General features: G+C 47.0%; 1 protein-coding gene across 1 annotated transcript; it reads right to left on the reverse strand.

Moving 5' to 3' along the window:
- Nucleotides 1-9,640: 9,640 nt before the first annotated feature.
- Nucleotides 9,641-12,208, reverse strand: LOC147899852 (tubulin beta chain-like). Its single transcript, XM_087377321.1, has 3 exons — nucleotides 11,315-12,208; nucleotides 10,867-11,136; nucleotides 9,641-10,692 (listed from the first exon to the last, which is right to left on the reverse strand). The coding sequence occupies exons 1-3, from the start codon at nucleotides 11,706-11,708 to the stop codon at nucleotides 10,025-10,027; spliced, it is 1,332 nt and encodes a 443-aa protein (XP_087233447.1). The 5' UTR covers nucleotides 11,709-12,208; the 3' UTR covers nucleotides 9,641-10,024.
- Between the last annotated feature and the right edge of the window lie 9,885 nt (nucleotides 12,209-22,093).

Below are 22,093 nucleotides of genomic sequence, written 5' to 3' on the forward strand. Positions count from 1 at the left end.
TCCCTCCCTCTTCTCCAACTTCCTCTCTCCCCTCCCCTTCCCCTCCCTTCCCCTCTCCTCCCGCTTCTCCTCTCCCTTCCCTTCCCTTCCCTTCCCTTCCCCTTCCCCTCTCCTCCCTCCCCAAGGCCCCTTCCCCTCCCCCTTCCTGCTCCCTCCTCCTTCCCTCCTCCTGCCCCCTTCCTTCCCTTCCCCCTGCCGCTTTTCGTCGCTCCCCCTTCCTCTGCCACCCTCCCTCCACCCTCCCCCTCCCTGTCGTCCGCCCCCCCTTCCCTCCCCTCCGCCCTCCCCACGCCCCCCTTCCCTCCCCTCCGCCCTCCCCACGCCCCCCCTTCCCTCCCCGGCCCCCTGCCGTCGACCCCTCTACCCCCCCCTTCCCTCCCCTTTCCTTCGCCCTCCCCATGCCCCCCCCCCGCCCCTACCCCTTGCCGTCGACCCCTCCGCCCCCCCTTCCCTCCGCCCTCCCCACGCCCCCCCCCCGCGCGCCCGCCCCCTGCCGTCGACGGAAGGGGGCGGGCGCACGGGGGGGGACGTGGGGAGGGCGGGCGCGCGGGGGGGGTGTGGGGAGGGCGGAGGGGAGGGGGGGCGGGCGCGCGGGGGGGCGGGGGGCTGGGGGGCGGAGGGAAGGGGGGGGTGTGGGGGGAGCATGGGAAGGGGAGGGGGGGTGAGGGGCGAGGGGAGGGGGGGGCGGGCGAGGGCCGGGGAGGGGAGGGGGGCGATGCCCCCCCCCCCCACCTGTTGCGTGCGCAACAGGTGGGGGGGGGATAATTCCTTTCATCTCTTTGTATGACCATGCTAGGCACTCACGGTATTCCATTAGGAGTGCTTTGAGTTTGGTTTCATCTTCCTGTCGAAGCTCAGTTTTTCTTCCTCCCCTTCAAGGGCGAGGTTTATTGTGCGTGTTTTTGCTGGTCCTTCATAGATTAGAGTTTCTCCAATGCTATCAGTAACAGGTGGGGGGGGGGCATCGCCCCCCTCCCCTCCCCGGCCCTCGCCCGCCCCCCCTCCCTGGCCACTCCCCCCACCCCCCCCTTCCCTGGCCCCTCCCCTCCTCACCACACGTCCAAGGGGGGGGCGGGCGAAGGGCATGGGGGGGGGGATGGGGGGCGAGGGGGGGCGGGGCGAGGGGGGGCGAGGGGGGGGCGGAGGGAAGGGGGGGTGGGGGGAGCGCGGGAAGGGGAGGGGGGCGAGGGGCGAGGGGGCGGGCGAGGGCCGGGGAGGGGAGGGGGCCCCCCTCACCTGTTGCGTGCGCAATAGGTGGGGAAATCCCCCCACCTATTGCGCACGCAACAGGTGAGGGGGGCATCGCCCCCCTCCCCTCCCCGGCCCTCGCCCGCCCCCCTCCCCTCGCCACTCCCCCTCGCCCCCTTCCCTCCGCCCGCCCCCCCCCCCCTCGCCCCCCCTTCCCTTGCCCCTCCCCTTCCCTCACCACCCGTCCTCGCCCCCCCCTTCCCTTGCCCCTCCCCTTCACACATGTGGTGAGGGAAGGGGAGGGGCAAGGGAAGGGGGGGGGCGAGGGGGGGGCGGGCGGAGGGCGTGGGGGGGCGTGGCGGGTAGGGGGCGAGGGAGGGGCGGGCGGAGGGCGTGGGGGGGGGCGTGGAGGGGAGGGGCAAGGGGGAGTGGGGCGGGGATGGGGGGAGGAGGGGAGGGGGGGCGGGCGAGGGCGAGGGCGAGGGGAGGGGGAAGGGGAGGGGGAAGGGCAAGCGGGCGAGGGGGCAGGCGAGGGCGAGGGAGGAGGGGCAAGGGGGAGGGGGGCCGAGGGGAGGGGTGGCGGGCGAGGGGAGGGGGAAGGAGAGGGGGGGGCGTGGGGAGGGCGGGGTCGCCCCTCTCACCTGTTGCGCACGCAACAGGTGGGGGATCCCCACCTATTGCGTGCGCAACAGGTGCGGGGGAGGACAAGGGGAGGGGCAAGGGGAAGGGAAGGGGGTGCGTGGGGAGGGAAGGGGACGGGCGGAGGGAAGAGGTGGGCGTGGGAGGGCGACGAGGGGCGGGTAGGGGGACATCGCAAGGTGGCGGGCACATCGCAAGGTGGCGGGCAAGTGGTGATTGTGGAGAGGGAAAGGGGCGTGGGGCAAGGGGAGGGAGGGAGCGTGGGCGGGGAGGGGGAGGGGCTCACCTGTTGCGGGGCAGCAATGCCCCTTCGCCTCCCCCTCCCCGCCCGAGCCCCCTCCGTCTCTCCCTTGTCCCACGCCCCCTCCTCGTCCCCGCCGTCGTCCCCTCTAATCCCGTCCCCTCCCGCTCCCCCTTCCCCGCGCTTTCCTGCGTCCTTTAAAATAAAATAATTAAAAAAGAAAAAAAATATTTTAAAAATTAAAAATAAATAAAACTTAAAAAAATATTTAATTAAAAATTTATTTAATATTTTGAGTTTGAAAATCATTGTATTTCTCATTTTATATTTTTGATTGTTTTTCAGAAAACTATAGCTTCCATGGCTTCCAGTTTTGGTTCCAAGGTGTCTTTCAAATACCTTGAACATGCTTGGTATTTTATGGAGCGCAAATCAAAGTATTTTTTGGTGATCACTTCAGAGAACATATCAAGCCCGAAATATTCTGCAGAGGCAGTAAGAAATGGTGGCATGGTATCAAACATCAATATTAAAGAAAACAATTTGATAGAAATTGTGTGCCAAGGAAAGAATGACGAGGTGGTTTACAAGTTACAAGTTACTCCGAAGCACTTCTTGAAGCCATTACCAGATTCAATTGAGGGATCCCAAGAATTACTTAATGCCTTAGAAGCATTGAAGAAAATGTGGGATGCATTTCCAAGTGGTGGTGTTGAACCTTCAGCAGCACTAAGTATGCCATCTATAACATATAACCCTCAAGTACCGTCAATATCTGTGGCGGTAACTCCGGTAACTCCAGCAAGTGTAACTACAGTATCTCCAACTGTACCTACGCCATCGACTGCTGCAACTACAGGAACAAGAAGGAGTGATCGTGGAGCAGACTCAAGTGCTATAGCTATTCCCAGAAAGAGAGCAAAAATAACTCCTACTCCACGTGGAGATCGCTCAAGTGCAGGATATTTAAAACCAGGCAAAAAATTGGATAGCGATGAAGAGAAAGATCAGCAAGAAGAAGATACAAGTCTCGAAGACTTTTCTATAAGTGTGGCGGACTTACATCCTCCAGAGGATGAGGGATACATTTGGGGATTTTCACAATTCAGCGTGGCCACAATGCTTATTGATCGAGCTTCATTGTTCACAAATCAAAGAAAGCTCGATAAGATATTTGCACGCAAATTGTATGAAGATACAAGGAAAACAAGAACTCCCGTTGCCACTAATATCACTCTTCGTCCTATGGCGTTTAAGAGACTTCAAGAAGATGATCCTACATTGCCTAATGTCACATTTCAAAAGCGCGTGGACTTTCTTGATGCTTTTGAGAACTTTAGAAGGAGTGACTTTGTTCGTGGAGAGGCTTTGTACCAAAGCCGATATGGGAGTGACATCGAGAAGAGATACATGCTGGCAAAGAATAGATTCTTAGAAAGATGCAGGTTTGAGCCCATTGATGGGCAACACTTTTGTGAGGCTTGCACGATCGCCCTTGATGAGGGAAGAAAAGGAAACTTGCCACAGATTGAGTGGATGGAAAAGTTTCAACGGGTCATTTGTCATATATGCATATTTAATGATGACTCGAAGTACATTCTAGAATCAGAGAGGCTGAATTCTACTCCATTTAGGTTGAAAAAAAGCTCTTCTCTTTCTGAGATCTTGAAAAGGCAAGGGAGTTATGGATGGGCTGTGGAAAGCCACAAATAGTGAAGGGCAGGAGACCTACATCGGAGTACATGGCAAAGAGGACTCGGTTCTATAGATGCTTGAAAGGTGTTGTAAGCAATACGCAAGGCATACCAGGTAATAAGGTTGAGGCAAAGGATTTGAACACCGCCATTGCAAGATACAAGGATGTTACCTGCATTGTCTTCCGTGAGGACTCAGTGTTTTAGAGCATCGTGGATGTTTGCCAAGCATATGAAACAGAAAAGATATCCTTTGAGGCACCAGAGCACATTGCAACTCAGAGGAAAGAAATAAAGAAACCGATGTCTATTGTTTGGTGGAGAGCTTTAAGGTTTGTTCCAGATGCAATAACAGAAGAAGTATGCAAGAAGATCCTAAGTGGTGACTGCTTCTTTGGAAAGAAGAGCAAGCATAGCAACTTAGATGAAGTGGTCACCCGAATGATTCAAAGTGAGGCTGCTCTCTCGGCACTATTATTTTTATTGAAATCTGATGATGAGTTAGCTGGCAAGTCAATTGATGTGGATAAGAAGAAAGCACTTAGCCTAGGTCAACTCCTTGATAAGACATGGGCTAGAAAGTGGTTGGCTTCAATGGATGCAGATGCCACACCATCAAAGGATCTAAGAGCTAAAATGCCAAAGGTTGTTGAGACAGAATATATGGACATTAAGAAAAAGGCCTTGCAGTCCAGTACCCAAGGTAGAGCAATTGGTGGTTTAGATGATGGTTCTCCATTCAGCTTCTCTTATGATATCCTGCTATCAGAGAATGATACAAAATTTGCACACATCAATGGCATTGATATGGAGCATTTCATAACAATGAGCGGTCATGCTTGGGAGAAGCCATGCGTATTTTTCATAGATGAATTGCAAGACCTTGCAGTGTCACAGATAGTTGAACTTGTGCGGTTTATTGTTGAAGGTCCTATGGCAGATAAGAAAAGATCAACGTTGGTCCTGTTCGTGACAGAATCACAAAGGGATGCCCTATATGCGAGTTTGACATCTTCATTTGGGTATTTACTTTCAAAAGTATACCATGGTATAGTCCTGCGTAATCATATGACTGTCTTGGAAGGCACTGCCATTCAAGTCTTGCAGCCTTTCTTAATGTGCTTCTTATCGAGGGGTGGTGGTAATCTAATCCAAACTCCTTTAAGGACTCTCAAGCTTCATTACTTTGAGGACCATAAGGTTAAGCTTGATGCAGCAATGGTGGATTACAGAAAGCCGATGGATCCTGATGTGATACTAGAGATGACAAAGAATTTATTGAATGATGGGTGGGAAGTAGCATTGTATCGAATGGGTTTTGCTGCTGAGAAATTGCTACGCCAAGGTAATAATGTAAATGTCATTGATACCCCCCATCAAATTGAGTTCTTTGACACATATTACAGTTGCACTACTTTCTTTGAGGAGGAAAATGTCAAAGAAGAGGGTAGTGAGTCTGAGGGTGATGATTCTAGCTCAGGTGATGATGAGGATGAAAGCTCTGCATCCGATGACTTACGGCAAGAAGAAATCCGCACAAAGAATAAGGGTGATCAATTGTCAACTAGAGTCAAGGAGGTTCCACTCATCATACGGGAAGGTTCGCGGCAGCAAGAAGTTACAGTAGTACAGCATGTCACAGGTAAAGGTAAGACTAAAGAGGTGGAAGCACTTCCCTTAAAATTAAAAGTAAGGAAGGCACCCTTGATCTTGGATGAAGGACAGGCAAGTGGATCGATCTTGGGTGAAGGACAGGCAAGTGGATCAAGCAAGGAAGCCTTACTCAAAGAAGGTATGGACGAGGCAAAGCATGACCAGGAGGAGTTACCAGGAGGCATAGATGGTTCTTCAACCATGATCTTACAGACTCCAGAGCAGCCTACTAGTCAGGAACCTAGTAGCCAGGTCCCTACTTACCAAGAACTTGGTCATGAGACTCTAGAGCAGCCTACTAGTCAGGTGCTTGGAACTGAAGAGCAAACTAGTAAGGACCTTGCTACTGAGACTCCAGTCTTAGAGCAACCTATTAGTCAGGACCCCGGTAGTCAAGGGCCTGGCATTGAGGACATTGGTACTGAGTAACATGTTGGCTAATGGCTTTGTAATCACAAGTTTTGAACTTCTATGTAAAGCTAATATCTAATAAAAACTTTACTACTTTTTTGATTTCTTTGCTCTCATTATTGTGTATAAAGATTGTTTATGGGGGCCATTTTATACTTAACAGTGTTTTTAATACCAAGTGTGGTGTATATGTACACTACTTACACATAAAAGGATTTATCTACACTACCTTTCTAAGGGCTTTATGTACACCACCTTTCTAAAAGAAATGGTCATAAAGGTGTGTGCACACCACTTATACATAAAGGTGTTTATTTACACCACCTTTCCAAGTGAATTGGTCATCTATTATTGGTCATCTATTGATGTTCTTAGGTGATTATGAAGATGTTTATGTAGACCACTTTGTAAGAGAATTGGTCATCTATTATTGGTCATGTATTGATGTTCTTAGGTGATAGTTGCTCAATTCACAAGAAGTTATGAAGATGTTTATGTAGACCACTTTGTAAGAGATTTTTGTGAAGTTATGAAGATGTTTATGTAGACCACCTTTGTAAGAGATTTGGTTCTCCATTGATGTTCTTAGTACTTAATCATTAAATCTTTTGTTTTGAGTTGGCAAATCTAGTTCAAAATCATTAAATCTTTTGTTTTGAGTTGGCAAATCTTTTGTTTTGAGTTGGCAAATCTAGTTAAAAATCATTAAATCTTTTGTTTTGAGTTGGCAAATCTAGTTAAAAAACAACATTACTAGTATATTCAAAATTTTTGGACTGTTTTTTAGTCCATTTCTCAAATTGGACTTTACACAAGTCCAAAAATTTTGAATAGTGTGTTTCTAACGAAGACGAGCAATACAATAGCACACACAACAGCCTAAGGGTCATGGTTGCACCCCTCAAACAAGGGTAGGAGCACCACCACCATTCTTGGAATTCTTGCAAAGGCATGCCCGACAACACCAATTTCAGTTTCAAATGAATCCTCAAACACAAAATCTACCGCGCCACCCCAAAATGCACACTCGAGAATCCACCAACACAGAAACTCCTTCCACCACCATAGAATTTGCCTCCACCGTATCCACCACCACCACCCAACCTACCTTCGCGTCGACCAGTATATCCGATGAATCCCAGCACAGCCATTTGAAGTGTAAGTTTGCAGAGTTCAAGGGTCACAAAAATGATGATCCCAACAACCATGTCACACAGTTCGAAATGTGATGGCAAGCGAGTGGGTTTCAATGTTTGGGGATACAAAGAAGTTGCAACAATTTACATTAACATTAACTGGTAAGGCCATGAGCTAGTTTAGTCCATACGGTGTTGCTCATTTTCGTGATTATAACACTCTAAGAATAGCATTTTACACCGCTTCTGTAAAGAAACACCGAATGATACCCAAAAAATTATGGGAACTAAGACAAAAGAAGCTACTTGTTAAGGATTATGCCCAAAAGTTTTGTCACCTCAATGCACGATTGGATCCAGTAGAAAGACCGACAATCGAGACTCTTGCCAAATATTTTTGTTAAGGAACTCTGGATGGAGAACCATAGTGCCATAAGTGGACTGGAGACTCACGTCCAGATAGATTCAATGAATTGATTGATGCTACTAAAATAGCAGAAAGATCTACAAATTGGATGATGGAGAAGTCTAAAAAAATGTAGAACTAGTTACATTTAGAGCCGAGCCAGAAGATGTGGACTATTGAGTGCCCATGGGAAAACGTGGAATATTCTAAATGATTTCTGTATCTAGCTGGTGGAGGCAGCTGTTTAGGACATCATGAGTTTATATCCTCACTGGAACAGACTTTAGAAGAAACTGAGATGGACTGAACGTAATGGCATGGGACCAGTTCAAAGAATTCTATTGGAAGAGCAGATTACCCAGAGACAGAGGTAGCTTTGGCCTCCCTAACTTCATGCCGGAAGACTGACGTGCTCACTAGCAGATGGATCGCCAGACTTCGGGACAAGAATGCCCATTTGGCTGTGATGTGTAAGATTTGTCAATGGAGCTGGTGCCAAGCGCACTGGTGCCGCCCCTGAAGATATCAGGCTTGAATGTTCTGTCATTGAAAAAAGCTAAGCTGATAGGTTGGGGATCTCAACGCCAATGCTTCCCAACCTAGTGGATGCTGTGATAGGGAGATTGAAAAAAGTTAAGCTGATAGGTTGGGGATCTCAACGCCAATGCTTCCCAACCTAGTGGAAGCTGTGATAGGGAGGGAGGATGGCTAACCAACCACTACATGATTGAAGACACATGGCCAAATTGGTTAACCTTAGGCTTATAGCGGCCAAAGAAGCAAAGATTTATGAAAACATCAACACACGGAGAAGTATCATCGCTCATTCGGATTAAGAGCGAGGATCTTGAGACTCCTGTGAATGCTTAGAAGCTGGATATGTGCCAAGATACACTATCAAAATGGAAACATACATGCCCCTTTACATCTGGGAGCATCTTCCATCCGTTTTTGAGGTTTTCCAGGTACAGGCAGGATTTGGGAGCTTTTGGGAGGATGGCTCAAGAATGCTGGACTCCATAGTAAGGCAAGATTAAGGGCAATTGGAAAAACAAGTACTAAACCTGTGCTATGCACGAGCAAAGATGCATGACCATCCTCAACCACTCCCCATCCGAAGGTGGATCTTTGATTCTTAAATGTTGGCTAAGACTTAACCCATGGCTCTGAGACATTCCATCTCCTCCTCTCATTCCATTAACCTTCCATCTCCTCCTTCCTCCCGGAAGGTAACCTTCCATCTCCTCCATTCCATTAACCTATCTCCTCCTTGCCGCTAAAACTACCTCTTATCTTTCCACCTCCTCCCGCCTCCATCCAAGAGCTCCTTGTAACACGTGGCAGGCTTTTCTCCTCCAAGCTGCCCCGTGTCCTCTTCTCTTTTGTTTTTGGTGTCCGTGGTTAATAGGTTAAAGATGCCTTGAAGACACCAAAGAATTGTCATGATATGGTAATGTAGTGTACTGTTCTCTTATTCATATGGAATTTGGTAAATAAAATCATCTTTAAGAGCAGAGCATAGAAAGAGTTGGAGTTGGAGTTGTGAGATTGGATCATGACATTGACTAGTAGTTAGTACCAAGGCAGAATGAGAGACCTTGTGGCAGAATGTTTCTGGAAAATCCTGTGGTCATCAAGAAGGGTCAGACCACGCTGGTCGAATTGACTTATGATGCTTGAAGTTAGGAGATCAAGGTTTTTTAATTAGGGGACTCTAATTTCTTTCCCTCGGGTAGTGATAATTGTGCTTATTGCCATACCGCAGCCTGTAATTTTGAGTTAACCTTTTTAGTCATGGTTTTAAGCTTTGTCCTTTGGTCTAAATTCTATACAACTTGTTGAAATGTGATACAGAAGGCACTACTTCCTAATGAAACGAAAAAGATGGGACTTTGGAACAAGGCAAGTCTCAAACCAATCGATAACCACTCAGCATTCATATCCGTGGGTGCACAAAACTGATGAGCGAGCTCCTGAACCTTACACCTGCCTCTGAATGCCTCTTTGTCTAAGCGGAATTCATACATCAAACGCAGAGTTAAAAAGATTGGAAGTTCATCCTCAAAGAACAGTCCGATGCGTCAGGCTGCTGGATTAGATGTAACATTGCGCTTGGGAAGACAGCTGCAATGAGGTTACGACCCATTATTTTTTGAAGCTATTATCTTGCTATGGCATTCTTACCATTGTCACCACTGCTCAGCTTGAGATCAGCTGGTAAGGATTATCGTCTACAGAAGGACGTGGACAAATTATATCAAGAAAGAACACATTGTCATAAGCTATATCATTCTCATAAGCTATACATACACCCACTCGTGCATTTTTTACATGCTCCTCCTATAGCATTCTTGAACAACACTGCTCGCATGGATCATCTACAGAGACCATTGTGGGCAATTTATATCAAAAGAAAGAAACACTGCTCTCATAAGCTATATATCATACACTCACTAGTGCAATTTCACAATCGTTCACACTCACTAGTGCAACTTTACTATCGTCCTCATATGCCATTCTTAGCGACACTGCTCCAGATCTCAGCTCGAAGGATGATCTACAGAGACATTGTGAGCAAAACATATCAAAGAAAGAACCACTCTCTCATGCACTCAGTCGAGCCTTTTTACCTACACATTTATCCTGTGGAGACCACTCAGGCTTCCTCCCCAGCCTCCTGCTCGTAGTCTCCATCATCGATATTCGCTTCCTGATATTGCTGGTACTCGGATACCAAATCATTCATGTTGCTCTCTGCCTCTGTGAATTCCATCTCATCCATGCCTTCCCCCGTATACCAGTGCAGAAAAGCCTTCCTCCTGAACATGGCCGTGAACTGCTCACTTACCCTCCTGAACATCTCCTGAATAGAAGTAGAGTTCCCCACAAATGTGGACGACATCTTCAACCCCGTTGGAGGTATGTCGCACACGCTCGATTTCACGTTGTTGGGAATCCATTCCACGAAATAGGATGAGTTCTTGTTCTGCACATTGATCATCTGCTCGTCCACCTCTTTGGTGCTCATTTTTCCTCGGAACATGGCAGACGCTGTGAGATATCTGCCATGTCGTGGATCTGCTGCGCACATCATGTTCTTGGCATCCCACATCTGCTGCGTTAGCTCCGGCACTGTCAATGCTCGGTATTGCTGGGATCCCCTTGACGTAAGCGGCGCAAATCCCACCATGAAGAAGTGCAGTCGAGGGAAGGGGATGAGATTGACAGCAAGCTTTCTGAGATCCGAGTTTAGCTGGCCCGGAAATCGAAGGCAGCAGGTGACACCGCTCATTGTAGCTGAGATGAGATGGTTCAAATCGCCAACTACCGAATAAAGAGACCACAGATTTATGTCAAAACGCTGTATGAGACGAGCCTGAATAATGGACTCTCGATCTACCTCGTGCCAACGCCTGGTATTATTTTGTCACACGAGATCATAAACAGCGAAAAGAAACCTTGAAAGTGAGAGGATAGACGAAGATGAAGATGCCTTACATGTTGGCGTGGTAAGCTTCAAAGTCCGGAAGCAGATATCATATAAAGCCTCATTGTCGAGAACCATACACTCATCCGCATTTTCCACAAGCTGATGAACAGAAAGTGTGGCATTGTAAGGTTCAACGACAGTGTCAGATACTTTGGGCGATGGGAAGACTGAGAAAGTGAGCATCATACGATCTGGGTATTCTTCTCGGATCTTAGAGATCAAAAGCGTTCCCATCCCGGAGCCGGTACCGCCTCCGAGAGAATGGCAAACCTGGAAGCCTACAGAAGATCAATGAACCGAGATCAGCAATTTCTCTACACAATCGGAGCAATTTGCAAAACACATGAACCTCGCAATCAGCTCGGGGAAACGCATGTTGATCTCGGATTCTATCACTATGATTTCTGATGCAATGCAACGCTGCGCCGAGAAACAGAATAGCAAGTTTAATAGAACCTTGAAGACAATCGCAACTTTCCGCTTCCTTCCTTACTACATCCAGCACAGAATCAATGAGTTCCGCTCCTTCCGTGTAATGCCCTTTTGCCCAGTTGTTGCCAGCTCCTGTCTGGCCAAACACGAAATTATCAGGCCTGAAGATCTGGCCATAGGGGCCGGATCGGACGCTCTCCATGGTACCCGGCTCGAGGTCCATGAGCACAGCTCGAGGCACATATCTACCGCCGCTGGCCTCGCTGTAGTAGACATTCACTCGCTCCAGTTGCAAATCGGAGGTGCCATTGTAGGTGCCGGTATGATCGATCCCGTGCTCATCACAGACGACTTCCCAGAATTTGGCTCCGATTTGGTTGCCACATTGGCCACCTTGAATGTGCAAGATTTCTCTCATGCTTGGGGGCTACGAGGCCAGAGAGGTACGAGAGCTGTTGGGCAACTGGAGCTTCAAGATTGGCGGAAGAATACTTTGGCCCGATGGCAATGAACTGACGGTGGAGAAGGCTCGGCAGGCCGGATGCCGGCTACAGGATCCGGATTCCGGATGCAAATCCGCCTGCGGGTGGAGTAGTGACAGAATGTGAAGACGCAGTTGTTTTTGTCAGCCGTAGCAAACTCGAATTCTAAATTTCTGGCAGGCTTAACGCAGGCTTATAGCTGGAGGCAAATCCTCCGATCGAATCTTGCCCTATGTCATGCATGGGTGATTCCAGCAATACAGAAGGCTCAGGGCAGGCGGCCCGGCAGCATCAAGGAGTCGACTGCCGAGCTTACAATCAATCAACCGGCCAACCGATTTCGCATCCATCGATCTTTATTACGTTGCAACGCCAGGTTCAGGTTGCACTGCGGCCAATTCACTGGCAGGAAGCATCTGCACGATACTTTATCCGGCCCTGGCATTAGCTGTAAAGGCCTTGTCAATTGCGAGAGCAGTCGTTGGGTGATGCGTATCCAGCCGGTCTGATCAGAGTGACACGACAAATTGCTGTATATGACCTGCAAGCAGCATGCGGAATCCGGATTCATGCCCTCGGTTCAGGAGAATCACGCTCGAGTGAATTTCTGCCTGGCAATTACGCGCGAGTGAATTTGTACTGGAATTAGGAGCGAGTGAATTTATACTGGCAATAATTGATGAGTGAATGGTTTCCCAGATCTGATATCTAGATCGTAGATCGTTTACCGTTTGCTTACTTTGATCTGATAGCAACGCGTCTACCATATTTGTGCGCATTCCTAATTTATCGATTACCAGCTCCCCTGGATCGATCCGTTACTGTACAACTAACTGGATCGTTTGTTTCAACCAGTTGGAAGTTCGCTTTCATCCCATTTCTGCAAACTAGACAGGGCGAAGGGGATCTACATTGTTCATTGTTCGAAACTCGATGCACCTTAACGACAAATCTGCGAAATCTGCAATGTTTGTACGGGTTGATTAGTTAAAAGCATTTCGACGAAAATTGTCATATCTGGTGACTATATATAGTAGTATATCGTATATGGAATGGATTATGGAAGCATTTGCGAGGCCGTCTACCACGAGGCAATAGATTTCAATCATTTGAATTTTTTGGAAAGCACAGTGACGAAGAACTGATCGAGGCGGTGAAATCAATTTAGGAATGACGACGCTAGATTGCGTCAAGATTCTATCAAGATTCCCACGAACGTATCCGGATTCCGGAATCTACCTTGGGATATTCAATTGGCACACCTTCCACTAAAATCCACTCCCTCGCACTCTTAAGGGCCTGTTTCCACGGGGGGCATCTAGGTGCGGGATGTGCCCCCGCTTCACTTCATGCAAACCAGATAGATCTCAGCACCTGGTTGTGAGCTTGAATTTTGTTGGACTCTTTTCACCACCCAGTGCTCTCCACACTGCCCATCCAAAATGAAAGCCTTCAATCCTCCAAACAATCACATCCTATCATCTGCACCTGTAACAGTCTGCATCTTCTCTATGATGCGTGGCCTGAACTACAGTCAAAACTTCTGCCACCTCTACCTAGATGGGCAGCACCTCACCTTCCTCCCATGGAAACAGGACCTAAGAGCCTCTTCTCACGAAGGGAGGAGCTGCAAACCAAGATGGAAATTTTTTGCTTGGGATACGAAGGTTGTCCAACCTACCTTCACATGAGTATCGTCTTTCCTATTTGAATTCAAATCATTCAAAGACTTCCACAAGCCCAAATTTGTATGGCACATCTATGTTGCAACTGCGAAAAATACCATGTGCCCTGCAATACCACAATTGATGCAGGGGCTTGGACTTCGTAACAAACACATCTAAACTGCACGTCAATGTTGCAACTTAAAATATTACCATGGGCCCTCTCTTCCACCGTGGATGCCTCCTTCATAATAAACACAACACCAATTATGCATGATCCATCTTGATGCCTGCTAGGTAATCCAAATCCATTGTCAATATCCTAGCAATCCAAATCCATTATCAATATTTCACAATATGATAGCCACAAAGCTTAGTAAACCTTAGACATATTAAAACAATACCATTCCTTCTCTCTCTCTCTCTCTCTCTCTCTCTCTCTCTCTCTCTCTCTCGCAAAGATATGCATTGTAAAATTTGGTTACTTTTCATACATACCATTGTACCTACATGCAATAACCGTATTTTTCTTGCACATACTGGCATCGCATCACTTGCACATACATATGTATGGTGCGACATACATATATCATACCTTAGTGGGCCTACTCACAAAAGGAATATGTCTTGCTTTCCTTTGTATAGCATAATCCTCATAGGATCATTCAACCCAAAAGACTAATTCCAAAACCATCCTTAGATCGCAATCCCATGAAGGATATATTACAATATGACAAGCTTGTATCTTATTTGAGATTCTTAGATTATGATCCTATTGTGCCATTATTTCTAAGAAACAAAATCCCATATTTCTTAGAGTATCTATACACGATATCATCTTTAAGTTTCAATCCTTCACTCAAGACTACAAGAAATCTTGTTAATGAACATAGACTTTTCATATTAGTGGAAATCCTCCACTCAAATATGTCTTAATGAGCACACTAGTCTATTCTAATGTACCTAGTTTGGACTCTAAAGATATGGACCTTTCTAAGGCGTCACAAAATAAGAAAGCTACATCCTAATACTTTAGAGTCCATACCTTTAAATTTTACTGCAAGCATGTGAACCATACGCCATTCAACTTTCTCTAAATATGTTTATTTCTAATCAGTGCTAATAAGTATGATTTGCATCTATAGCATGTGCCGTACATACTTGTATTTTATTTTGATATTTAATATGTAATTCACCACCCAAAGGGTGTGTAAGTAAATATTAACCAAGGATAGGACAAAAAATGATTAATTGATGCAAATCTCAACTAGATCTAAAATCATTCCTATATGTATCAATGCACATACATAAAACCACTATGCAAAGAAAAATGTGAGGATTCCCACTTGCAAAATTCCTATATCATTGTATAATGTGAGCAACATGCCATTTTCTTTCATGATTAGTCTCCCTATTTTGCTTTATAGCCTTCACCCTTTGTAGTATGTGCTAGAAAGTGAGGAGAACATTTTACTTAGAGTCCTCATGTGCATAGTCCTTTACTATTTTAGTAGGACTTTGTAAATAAATTCATAGAAACAATGAACTAGGTAGATAGTGCCTTTAGGCTACTTGGATTGAACGATTTGACCTCTCATGTTCCCTTGGATTCTTTGCCAATGCAATGGCACTCTAATTCTAACAAAAAATCACCATGAAATCCTCTTGGCACTCCAAGATCCTTTAAAAATCCATGTAAAAACAAATAGTGTCAATAATATCAAGATTTGAAGTGGTATCATTTGAGCAAATAGATATTTCAAATATCATAAATAGACAAATAGTGCTGAGATATTGATGTGGAAGGATATGGATCCTATCAAGTAGAATTGCTAATGTGAAAACTATCAAATATACATACGTTGTTTTACCTGGAGTGAATGCAAAGCACCTTTGTCCATTATGTATGGCAAAAAGAGTAAAAAAGGCAAAGGGTAAGGGTGCAAAGCATAAGTTGATTTGGAGACATTTACCAAACCAAGCCACCAAATTGGGACAATGTAGAAAAGGATAAGCCTTGGAAAAAATTCTTGGGTATAGAGCATACACATTTATGGACTTCATCCTGTCATCAAGATAATTGAGGAGCTTGTTCATATGTATATGATTGATGCATGTAACTTGAAGCTAGAAGAAGGATAGAAAGATGATCAAAAGAATTGAGAAAGTGCTTTCAAATATGAGATTACACTCTAGCCAAGTAAAGATTTAAAAAAAGATGAAGAAAATTAGAGAAATCGGACAAGATTCCATGCAAACCAAGTTTTGTTGGTGTAAAAGCTTTGAGATTTCTATCTACAAAGGAAAAAAGGTCAAACTTAAGCACACCAATGAGTTAGACATTGTATGTAGCATGCAAAGATGTATGTTATGGTGTTTAATTTTGAGGGAATCCCCCCAAATCCTTTCTTGGAATCATTATTAATTTGTTTTTGAATAGTATGGCATAATCTTTACAGACTCTTTTAACAATGTATTAGATAAAGTGGGACAAAAGTTGGGTTTTGGGAATTTCAAAATTGGATGGATTTCATTAAATTCGGGAAAGGTTTCAATAAATTTGGGAAAATTTTCATTGATTGTGGGAAATTATATTAATGTGTAGAATTATGCCAATATTGAGAACTTTGTTAATATTTGGAAATTCCAATGATTATGGAAAACTTCACAAATTATGAAACATTTCATTGGGTATAAGAACGGGAACAAATCATTTGGTAGTGTGGCAGAGTTTGAAAATCATGTATTTTGTGGTATTAATAAACACTGTTTGGGGACGACATCGATATTTTACTTATCAAGGTGTTAATAGACACCAATTGGTAGTGTTAACAAACACCGTGCAAAGTGAACTACTAGAAACAAAGTAGTTATTGTTGAAAGACAGTAAAGAAGAAGTGAAGGAGGTATAAGGTAGGGGCTGTGAGGGAAAAGGAGGAAGGTGGCGGGTAGCAGAATGTAGAGGGTTGTTTAACGATAACAGAATGTAGCGTTGCAACAGCGTGTAATGCAGAGGAACGCAGATAGCAGAGCAAAGGCAGGCACCAGGCCATGCAGTCAGGGATCAGGTAGAAGTAGTGTGAAGTATAGTTTAAATAGGCAAGGGGGGAAAGTCGGGGAGTCGGGAAACGGAAAGATAGGGAGGCACGCAGTTCAAGGGAGACAGAGGGAAAAGGGAGAGACTAGTTAAGGGTGGGGCTTGGGAGAAAAGAGGAAAATATTAGGGAAAATAATTAAAGGAAGGCGGAGCTGTAGTTAATAAATAAAGGGAGAATAACTTATAATAGTGAAATTTTTGAGTAATTAAGGGAAAATAGGGGGAAAGTGGTAGGATAAGGAAAAATTAAGAGAAAATAGGAAAGTTTTAAGAATAAAAAGAAATAACATGGAGAAATTAAGAAAATAAAAGGAGAAAGTAAGAAAATTTAAGGAAAATAAAGAAAAGATTCAGGAAATAAAAATTAAAATTAAAAAATAATAAGAAAATTAAGAAAAGAATTAAGGAATTTTTAAGGAATATGAGGAATAACTAGGGAAATAAGGAGAAACTTAAGGGAAGTAACAAAATAGAAAGGGGGAAGAGGGGCGGGGGGGGGGCGGGAGGGAACTAGAGGCAAAATGGAGGAAGGGGTAGAAAGTGTGTGTGAATTAGAGGGAGTGTAGTAAAGCTAGAGAATGAAAAGGACAAACTCGGACTATGAAAAATTAAGAGAGAACTATGAGCCTTTGTTCGAGCTCCTGCGAATGCTCCCACCCCTCCCCGCTCCCGTCTACCTCCCTTGCGCTGTGCGGCCACCTCCCCCTTCCCCTCCTCCCTCTCCGCCGCTTCTCTAGTCGCAGCCGCCGCGCCTCCCCCCGTCCCCCTCTCCTCCTTCTCCACTTGCCATCCCGCCCCCCCCCTCTCCTTCCTTCTCTGCCCCTCCACCCTTCCTCGCCTCCCCCCCTCGCGTTGCGCTACCACCCTATTGAAAATGGGGAGAAGATCAGAGACACATGATTGGAGACGATCTGAGGCATGAACTGATGTGGATTGATTGATGGGGTGAAAACACATCAAGTCCATAGCCTCTTTTATAGGCTGGGCAAGCCTTATCTTCTCACACAGACACCTCATAGATGAGGTCACACACAAGAGAATCTAGATCCTATAATCTAGGTGAGGAATCACATCTACCACATGAGGTGGCACAAGTGGCCTCAAGACTCTTCACACACACACAACTATAGGACACTCCTAGGACTCTAGGACCACACACACTAGGACCACACACACTAGGACTCCGATTTCAACAAACTCCCCTTCAGAGCTAGGGTGAGAGACTATAACATCATCCAGACTGTCCATCCCAGGCAATCTCAGAGGCTAACAGCTGAGCATAATTCAGAGGTTGAACCAAGCACTCTCATGGCTTAGGTGTCAATGTGATCAGAGACTCAAATCTGAGCATGGATGCATGACCAACTCATAGGTCTAGGGAGTACACCAACATCCTAGAACTTGACTAGGCCTGATAAAGGAAAGACATAACAACCCCCCCTGTCTCCTAACTGGATACATGGAAATAAGGGGAGCCTTTTATAGGACAAGGCACACAAAATGACAAATTATTACATCATTTTAGGGGGACTACCCAAGGCAGAGTACCTAACACACATGACTTCTAGAAAGCCCACTCTTCATCTATCACCTCATGGAGGGATAGACTAGAAATAGCAGCAGTGCAGGCTTGTTCCTCAGGTCTAGAAGGTGTAGCTTCATTGTCTTCATCCTCACTCTGCTCCGCAACCAGATTGGCATGTTCTTTGGCTTGTACCATTGCCATTTTCTTGAAGCAACGATCCTCTGGATGGCCAAGTTTCTGACAGTAATTACATTTAAGAGGTTTTCCGTTCTTCTTGGGCTTATTCTTGAGAAAGAATGCTTTGCCAGATTCAAAGGAAGATTCTGCTTTCTCTGTAAGCGTATGGTCCTCATCAATGAGATGCACTACCATATCCTTAAAGCTCATATTGCGGCTGACTCTTAGGATAGCAAGGATCTCATTGTACTTGGAAATGTCTTCAATACTGGAGAGAAGTACAGCAACTTGATCATCATCTTCAACAATGGCTCGGATGGCAGATAATTGTTGGAGAATTGACCCAAGATTGCTCAAGTGATCATTGAGGGTTTTAGTTTCCTTCATCTTGAGCTTGAAGAGTTTTTGTTTGAGAAATACTTTGGAATTATTGATCTTATTTCCAAACAAATTCTCTAACTTTTCCCAAACGTCCTTTGCTGTCTTATCAAAATCCACATGGTGGATAAGGTTGTCAGCTAAAGCTAGGCCAATGATAGCCATTGCTTTATCATTTTGGTTCTCCCACCAACTGATTCTAGCATCATCTCCTTGCGGTTTTGGCTCCTTGCCATTGGTGATATTCCATATGCCTTCTCGCATAAGAAGAAGCTGGAGTTTTGTCTGCCAAGTTGGGAAATTGCTCCCTGAGAATTTCTCGATGAACGAGGAGTTTTTTATGCTATCCATTGGTGGGAAGTTCTTAGCTGTTATTACAGCCAGTGTCTAAATCCCTTACAATGTTTACTCAAATTTCAAGAAAGTCCCAAATTTTACATGGTAGAAGCTTCAATTATGCCAAAGGAAGACATAGGACAGAAAAGCCCTAAATTTTTGGGTTAGGGTTGTACGGAAGATTTTATGCTATAGGTACAGTCGTACGGCAAGCAAGCCGTACAGGCTGTGCGGCTGATTTGTAGTGGGCTATGCGATCTTCTTGTAGGTCGATGAAGGGGCTTCTGTGCTGACTAAAGGATTGGCCGTTGAGGCATTTGGAGCAGGGAGAGGAGAATCAGGGCAGTAGCATCTGAGTGGCGCAGATTTCGAGGCTGTTTGGTATGGGCTTGCTGTATGGCAAATCATACGTCAGTACGGTAGATCGTACGGCAATACGGTAGATTGTACAACAGCTGCAGAGGTCAGGTTGTGTGGTGCAACAGTCTAGCAGTAGCACATGTCGATGGAGATTAGCTCCTTCATGCAGTTGCGGGCATCTTCTCAGCCAGCAGCTCACCACGCTTCCACTGGAAGTAGTGTAAACTGAAGGTCCGGAGTTCGAGGCACCATCAGCGTTGAGCGAGGGAGCAGTTGCGAGAGAGGCTAAAGGTAGCGAGCAAAATGGCACAACGTAGGAGATAGTGGGCAGAATGGCGCAACGTAGAGCAAAAGCGGGAGCAGCAGCGTGGGCTAGTAGAAGAGCAAACAGAGGTGGTAACAGAGTGGCGCAGCAAAGTGGAGACATGGCAGCGAAGGATGGGCAGGATGCTTCAGCATGTCTCTGATACCAACTGTTGAAAATGGGGAGAAGGTGAGAGACACATGATTGGAGACGAGCTGAGGCACGAACTGATGTGGATTAATTGATGGGGCAAAAACACAGCAAGTACATAGCCTCTTTTATAGGCTAGGCAAGCCTTATCTTCTCACACAGACACCTCATAGATGAGGTCACACACAAGAGAATCTAGATCCTATAATCTAGGTGAGGAATCACATCTACCACATGAGGTGGCACAAGTGGCCTCAAGACTCTTCACACACACACAACTATAGGACACTCCTAGGACTCTAGGACCACACACACTAGGACTCCGATTTCAACACACCCCCCCCACCCCTTTCCTCCCCCTTCCCCACCCTTGCACCATGCTGCCACCCCCCCTTCCCCTCCCTCCTCTCCTCCTTGCTTCCCTGCCCCCCCTCGTGTCACGCTGCCACACCCTCGCCCTCCTCCCTCCCCTTCCCCGTCCTGCGTCGTGCTGCCACCCCCCTTCCTCCTCCTTTCCTCCCCTCCCTCGCCATTCTCTCCCCACTCTACCACCTCTCCTCCCCCCGCTTCCTCGTACATCTCCATCCCTCCCTCTTTCCTCTCGCGCCTCCATCCCATTCCTCCCTCCCTCGCCTCTGCCACTTCCTTTCCCCCGCCTTTTGGAGCTTTCGCAGTTTGTCAGTGTGGTATGGTGGCCGTAAGTCCGGAACCGGTGGCCCAGACAGACCCCCCCTCCTTCAGCCTACCGCATAACACTGACAGAGCATCAGGTCTCCTTGGTGAAGCAGGCCACCATTGACTTTTCCCAGATGTCCGTTTATGGGAGAGTCATTGGCTACGCCCCTTCACGAGCAGACATCAGGGACTGGTTGCAGTCCACCCTTTACCTTGAGGACAGCCACATTGAGGAGGTCGTACTCATGGGATGTGGTATCTTCTGGCTCAAGCTCTCCTCAGCACAGGCTGCGAGCAATATGGTCAGATGGTCCCCTACCTCTGTGGGTGGGAAGATCATCCTTATGGTCCCATGGTATAGGGGTTTCAGTGTAGCGGACTTCGATGCCCGCTTCTGCATTCCCCGCCATCCAGTTACCCTCATCTTCCCAGGCCTCGCAACAGAGCTTCGCCCGATCATCAAGGACTTGGGGGCGCACTTTGGCTGGCTCATGCAGGACACCTTCGTTGATGCGACGGCAGCCCAAGGGTGCCACATGTCAAAGTGGCAGTCCTAGATCCGTAGAGTATCCCCTCAGAGTTCGAGATTGAGATGGACACAGGTGTGGTGACGCAGCGCATTATGGTCACTGGTCGCCTAGGTCAGTGTCTGAGATGCCACGGCTTCAGGCACCAGGCACGCTCTTGCCCTCACTTCACAAGGACAGAACCCATCCAAGCAACTCAGGATCCCCCCCACCAGGCATCGACACCCCCTCCCGAAGGGGAAGGCTGGACTGAGGTCAAAAGGAAACGAAAAGGAGACAAAACAGTAACAAAAAAGCCCCCCCCCTCTCCAGTAAGAGACCCCTGTGGTCACCAGTCAGTAGCAGCCTGGTAAGGGGAAGGAGAAAGGGAAGGGGAAGGTCAGCCAGCCTCCCCCTCATCCTTCACCCCACCCCCCCTCCTCCCCTCTCCTCCTCGGTTCCTCTATCTCCCCCCCCTCCGGGACCCCCCCCGGCACCTTTGATTTCAGCCCCCCCTCTCCCTCGAGCATGTTCCTATGGGAACCCCCCCGTCCGCCTACGCCGTCTGCAGCCCCGAAGCCAGCACAGACCTCCTCAGCGCCTATCCCCCCTGGCCTGGTGGAGGGGAGAGGCCCTTCCCCGCAGACAGCCAGCACCACTCCAACTCCTTCGACAGCCAGCACTCCTCTTTCTGGTTCTGAATCCTCATCTTTGTCTCCCCACCCAAGGGCAGCTCTTAGAGCTCTACCTTTGGAGTTTTACCGAGCAGGACCTTGGGATTACTTGGATGCAGCTGGTATTGGCTCCTTCCCTGCATGCCTAGACATCAGCATCTTCTTTCTCCGAAAGGGGGCAGAGGGTAAGGTGTCCATCCTTGCCCCTCATGATGGTCCTAGCTATTCCTTCACTATCACCAGTGACGGGAATGAGCAATGGACGAATGAAAATGTTTGGGAGACGATTCGTGATCAGTCCCAGGAGCAGGTGCAGGACTGGATCAGTAGCAGAGCAGTGGAGCTTCTTCAGCAGCAGTGGAAGGAGGGTGATGTTCGTCTGAGATGGCGCCACAGCGCCAAACACTTCCGCCTTTTGGTCATCATTCAACCACCTCTGGAGTGGATCTACACGGAAGGGCTCCGCCCTTGGAGG

Source organism: Dipteris shenzhenensis, chromosome 7 (assembly GCF_047967505.1).
Source record: "Dipteris shenzhenensis isolate YYH24624 ecotype China chromosome 7, Dip_SZ_1.0, whole genome shotgun sequence".
NCBI classification, from domain to species: Eukaryota; Viridiplantae; Streptophyta; class Polypodiopsida; order Gleicheniales; family Dipteridaceae; genus Dipteris; species Dipteris shenzhenensis.

Coding starts and splice junctions, on each gene's coding strand:
- LOC147899852 (XM_087377321.1), bottom strand. CDS start 11,708: ATGAGAGAAATCTTGCACATTCAAGGTGGCCAATGTGGCAACCAAATC. Junction 11,137..11,314: donor AAGTTGCGATTGTCTTCAAG/GTTCTATTAAAC, acceptor GATCTTCTGTAG/GCTTCCAGGTTTGCCATTCT. Junction 10,693..10,866: donor GAAGCTTACCACGCCAACAT/GTAAGGCATCTT, acceptor TTTATTCGGTAG/TTGGCGATTTGAACCATCTC.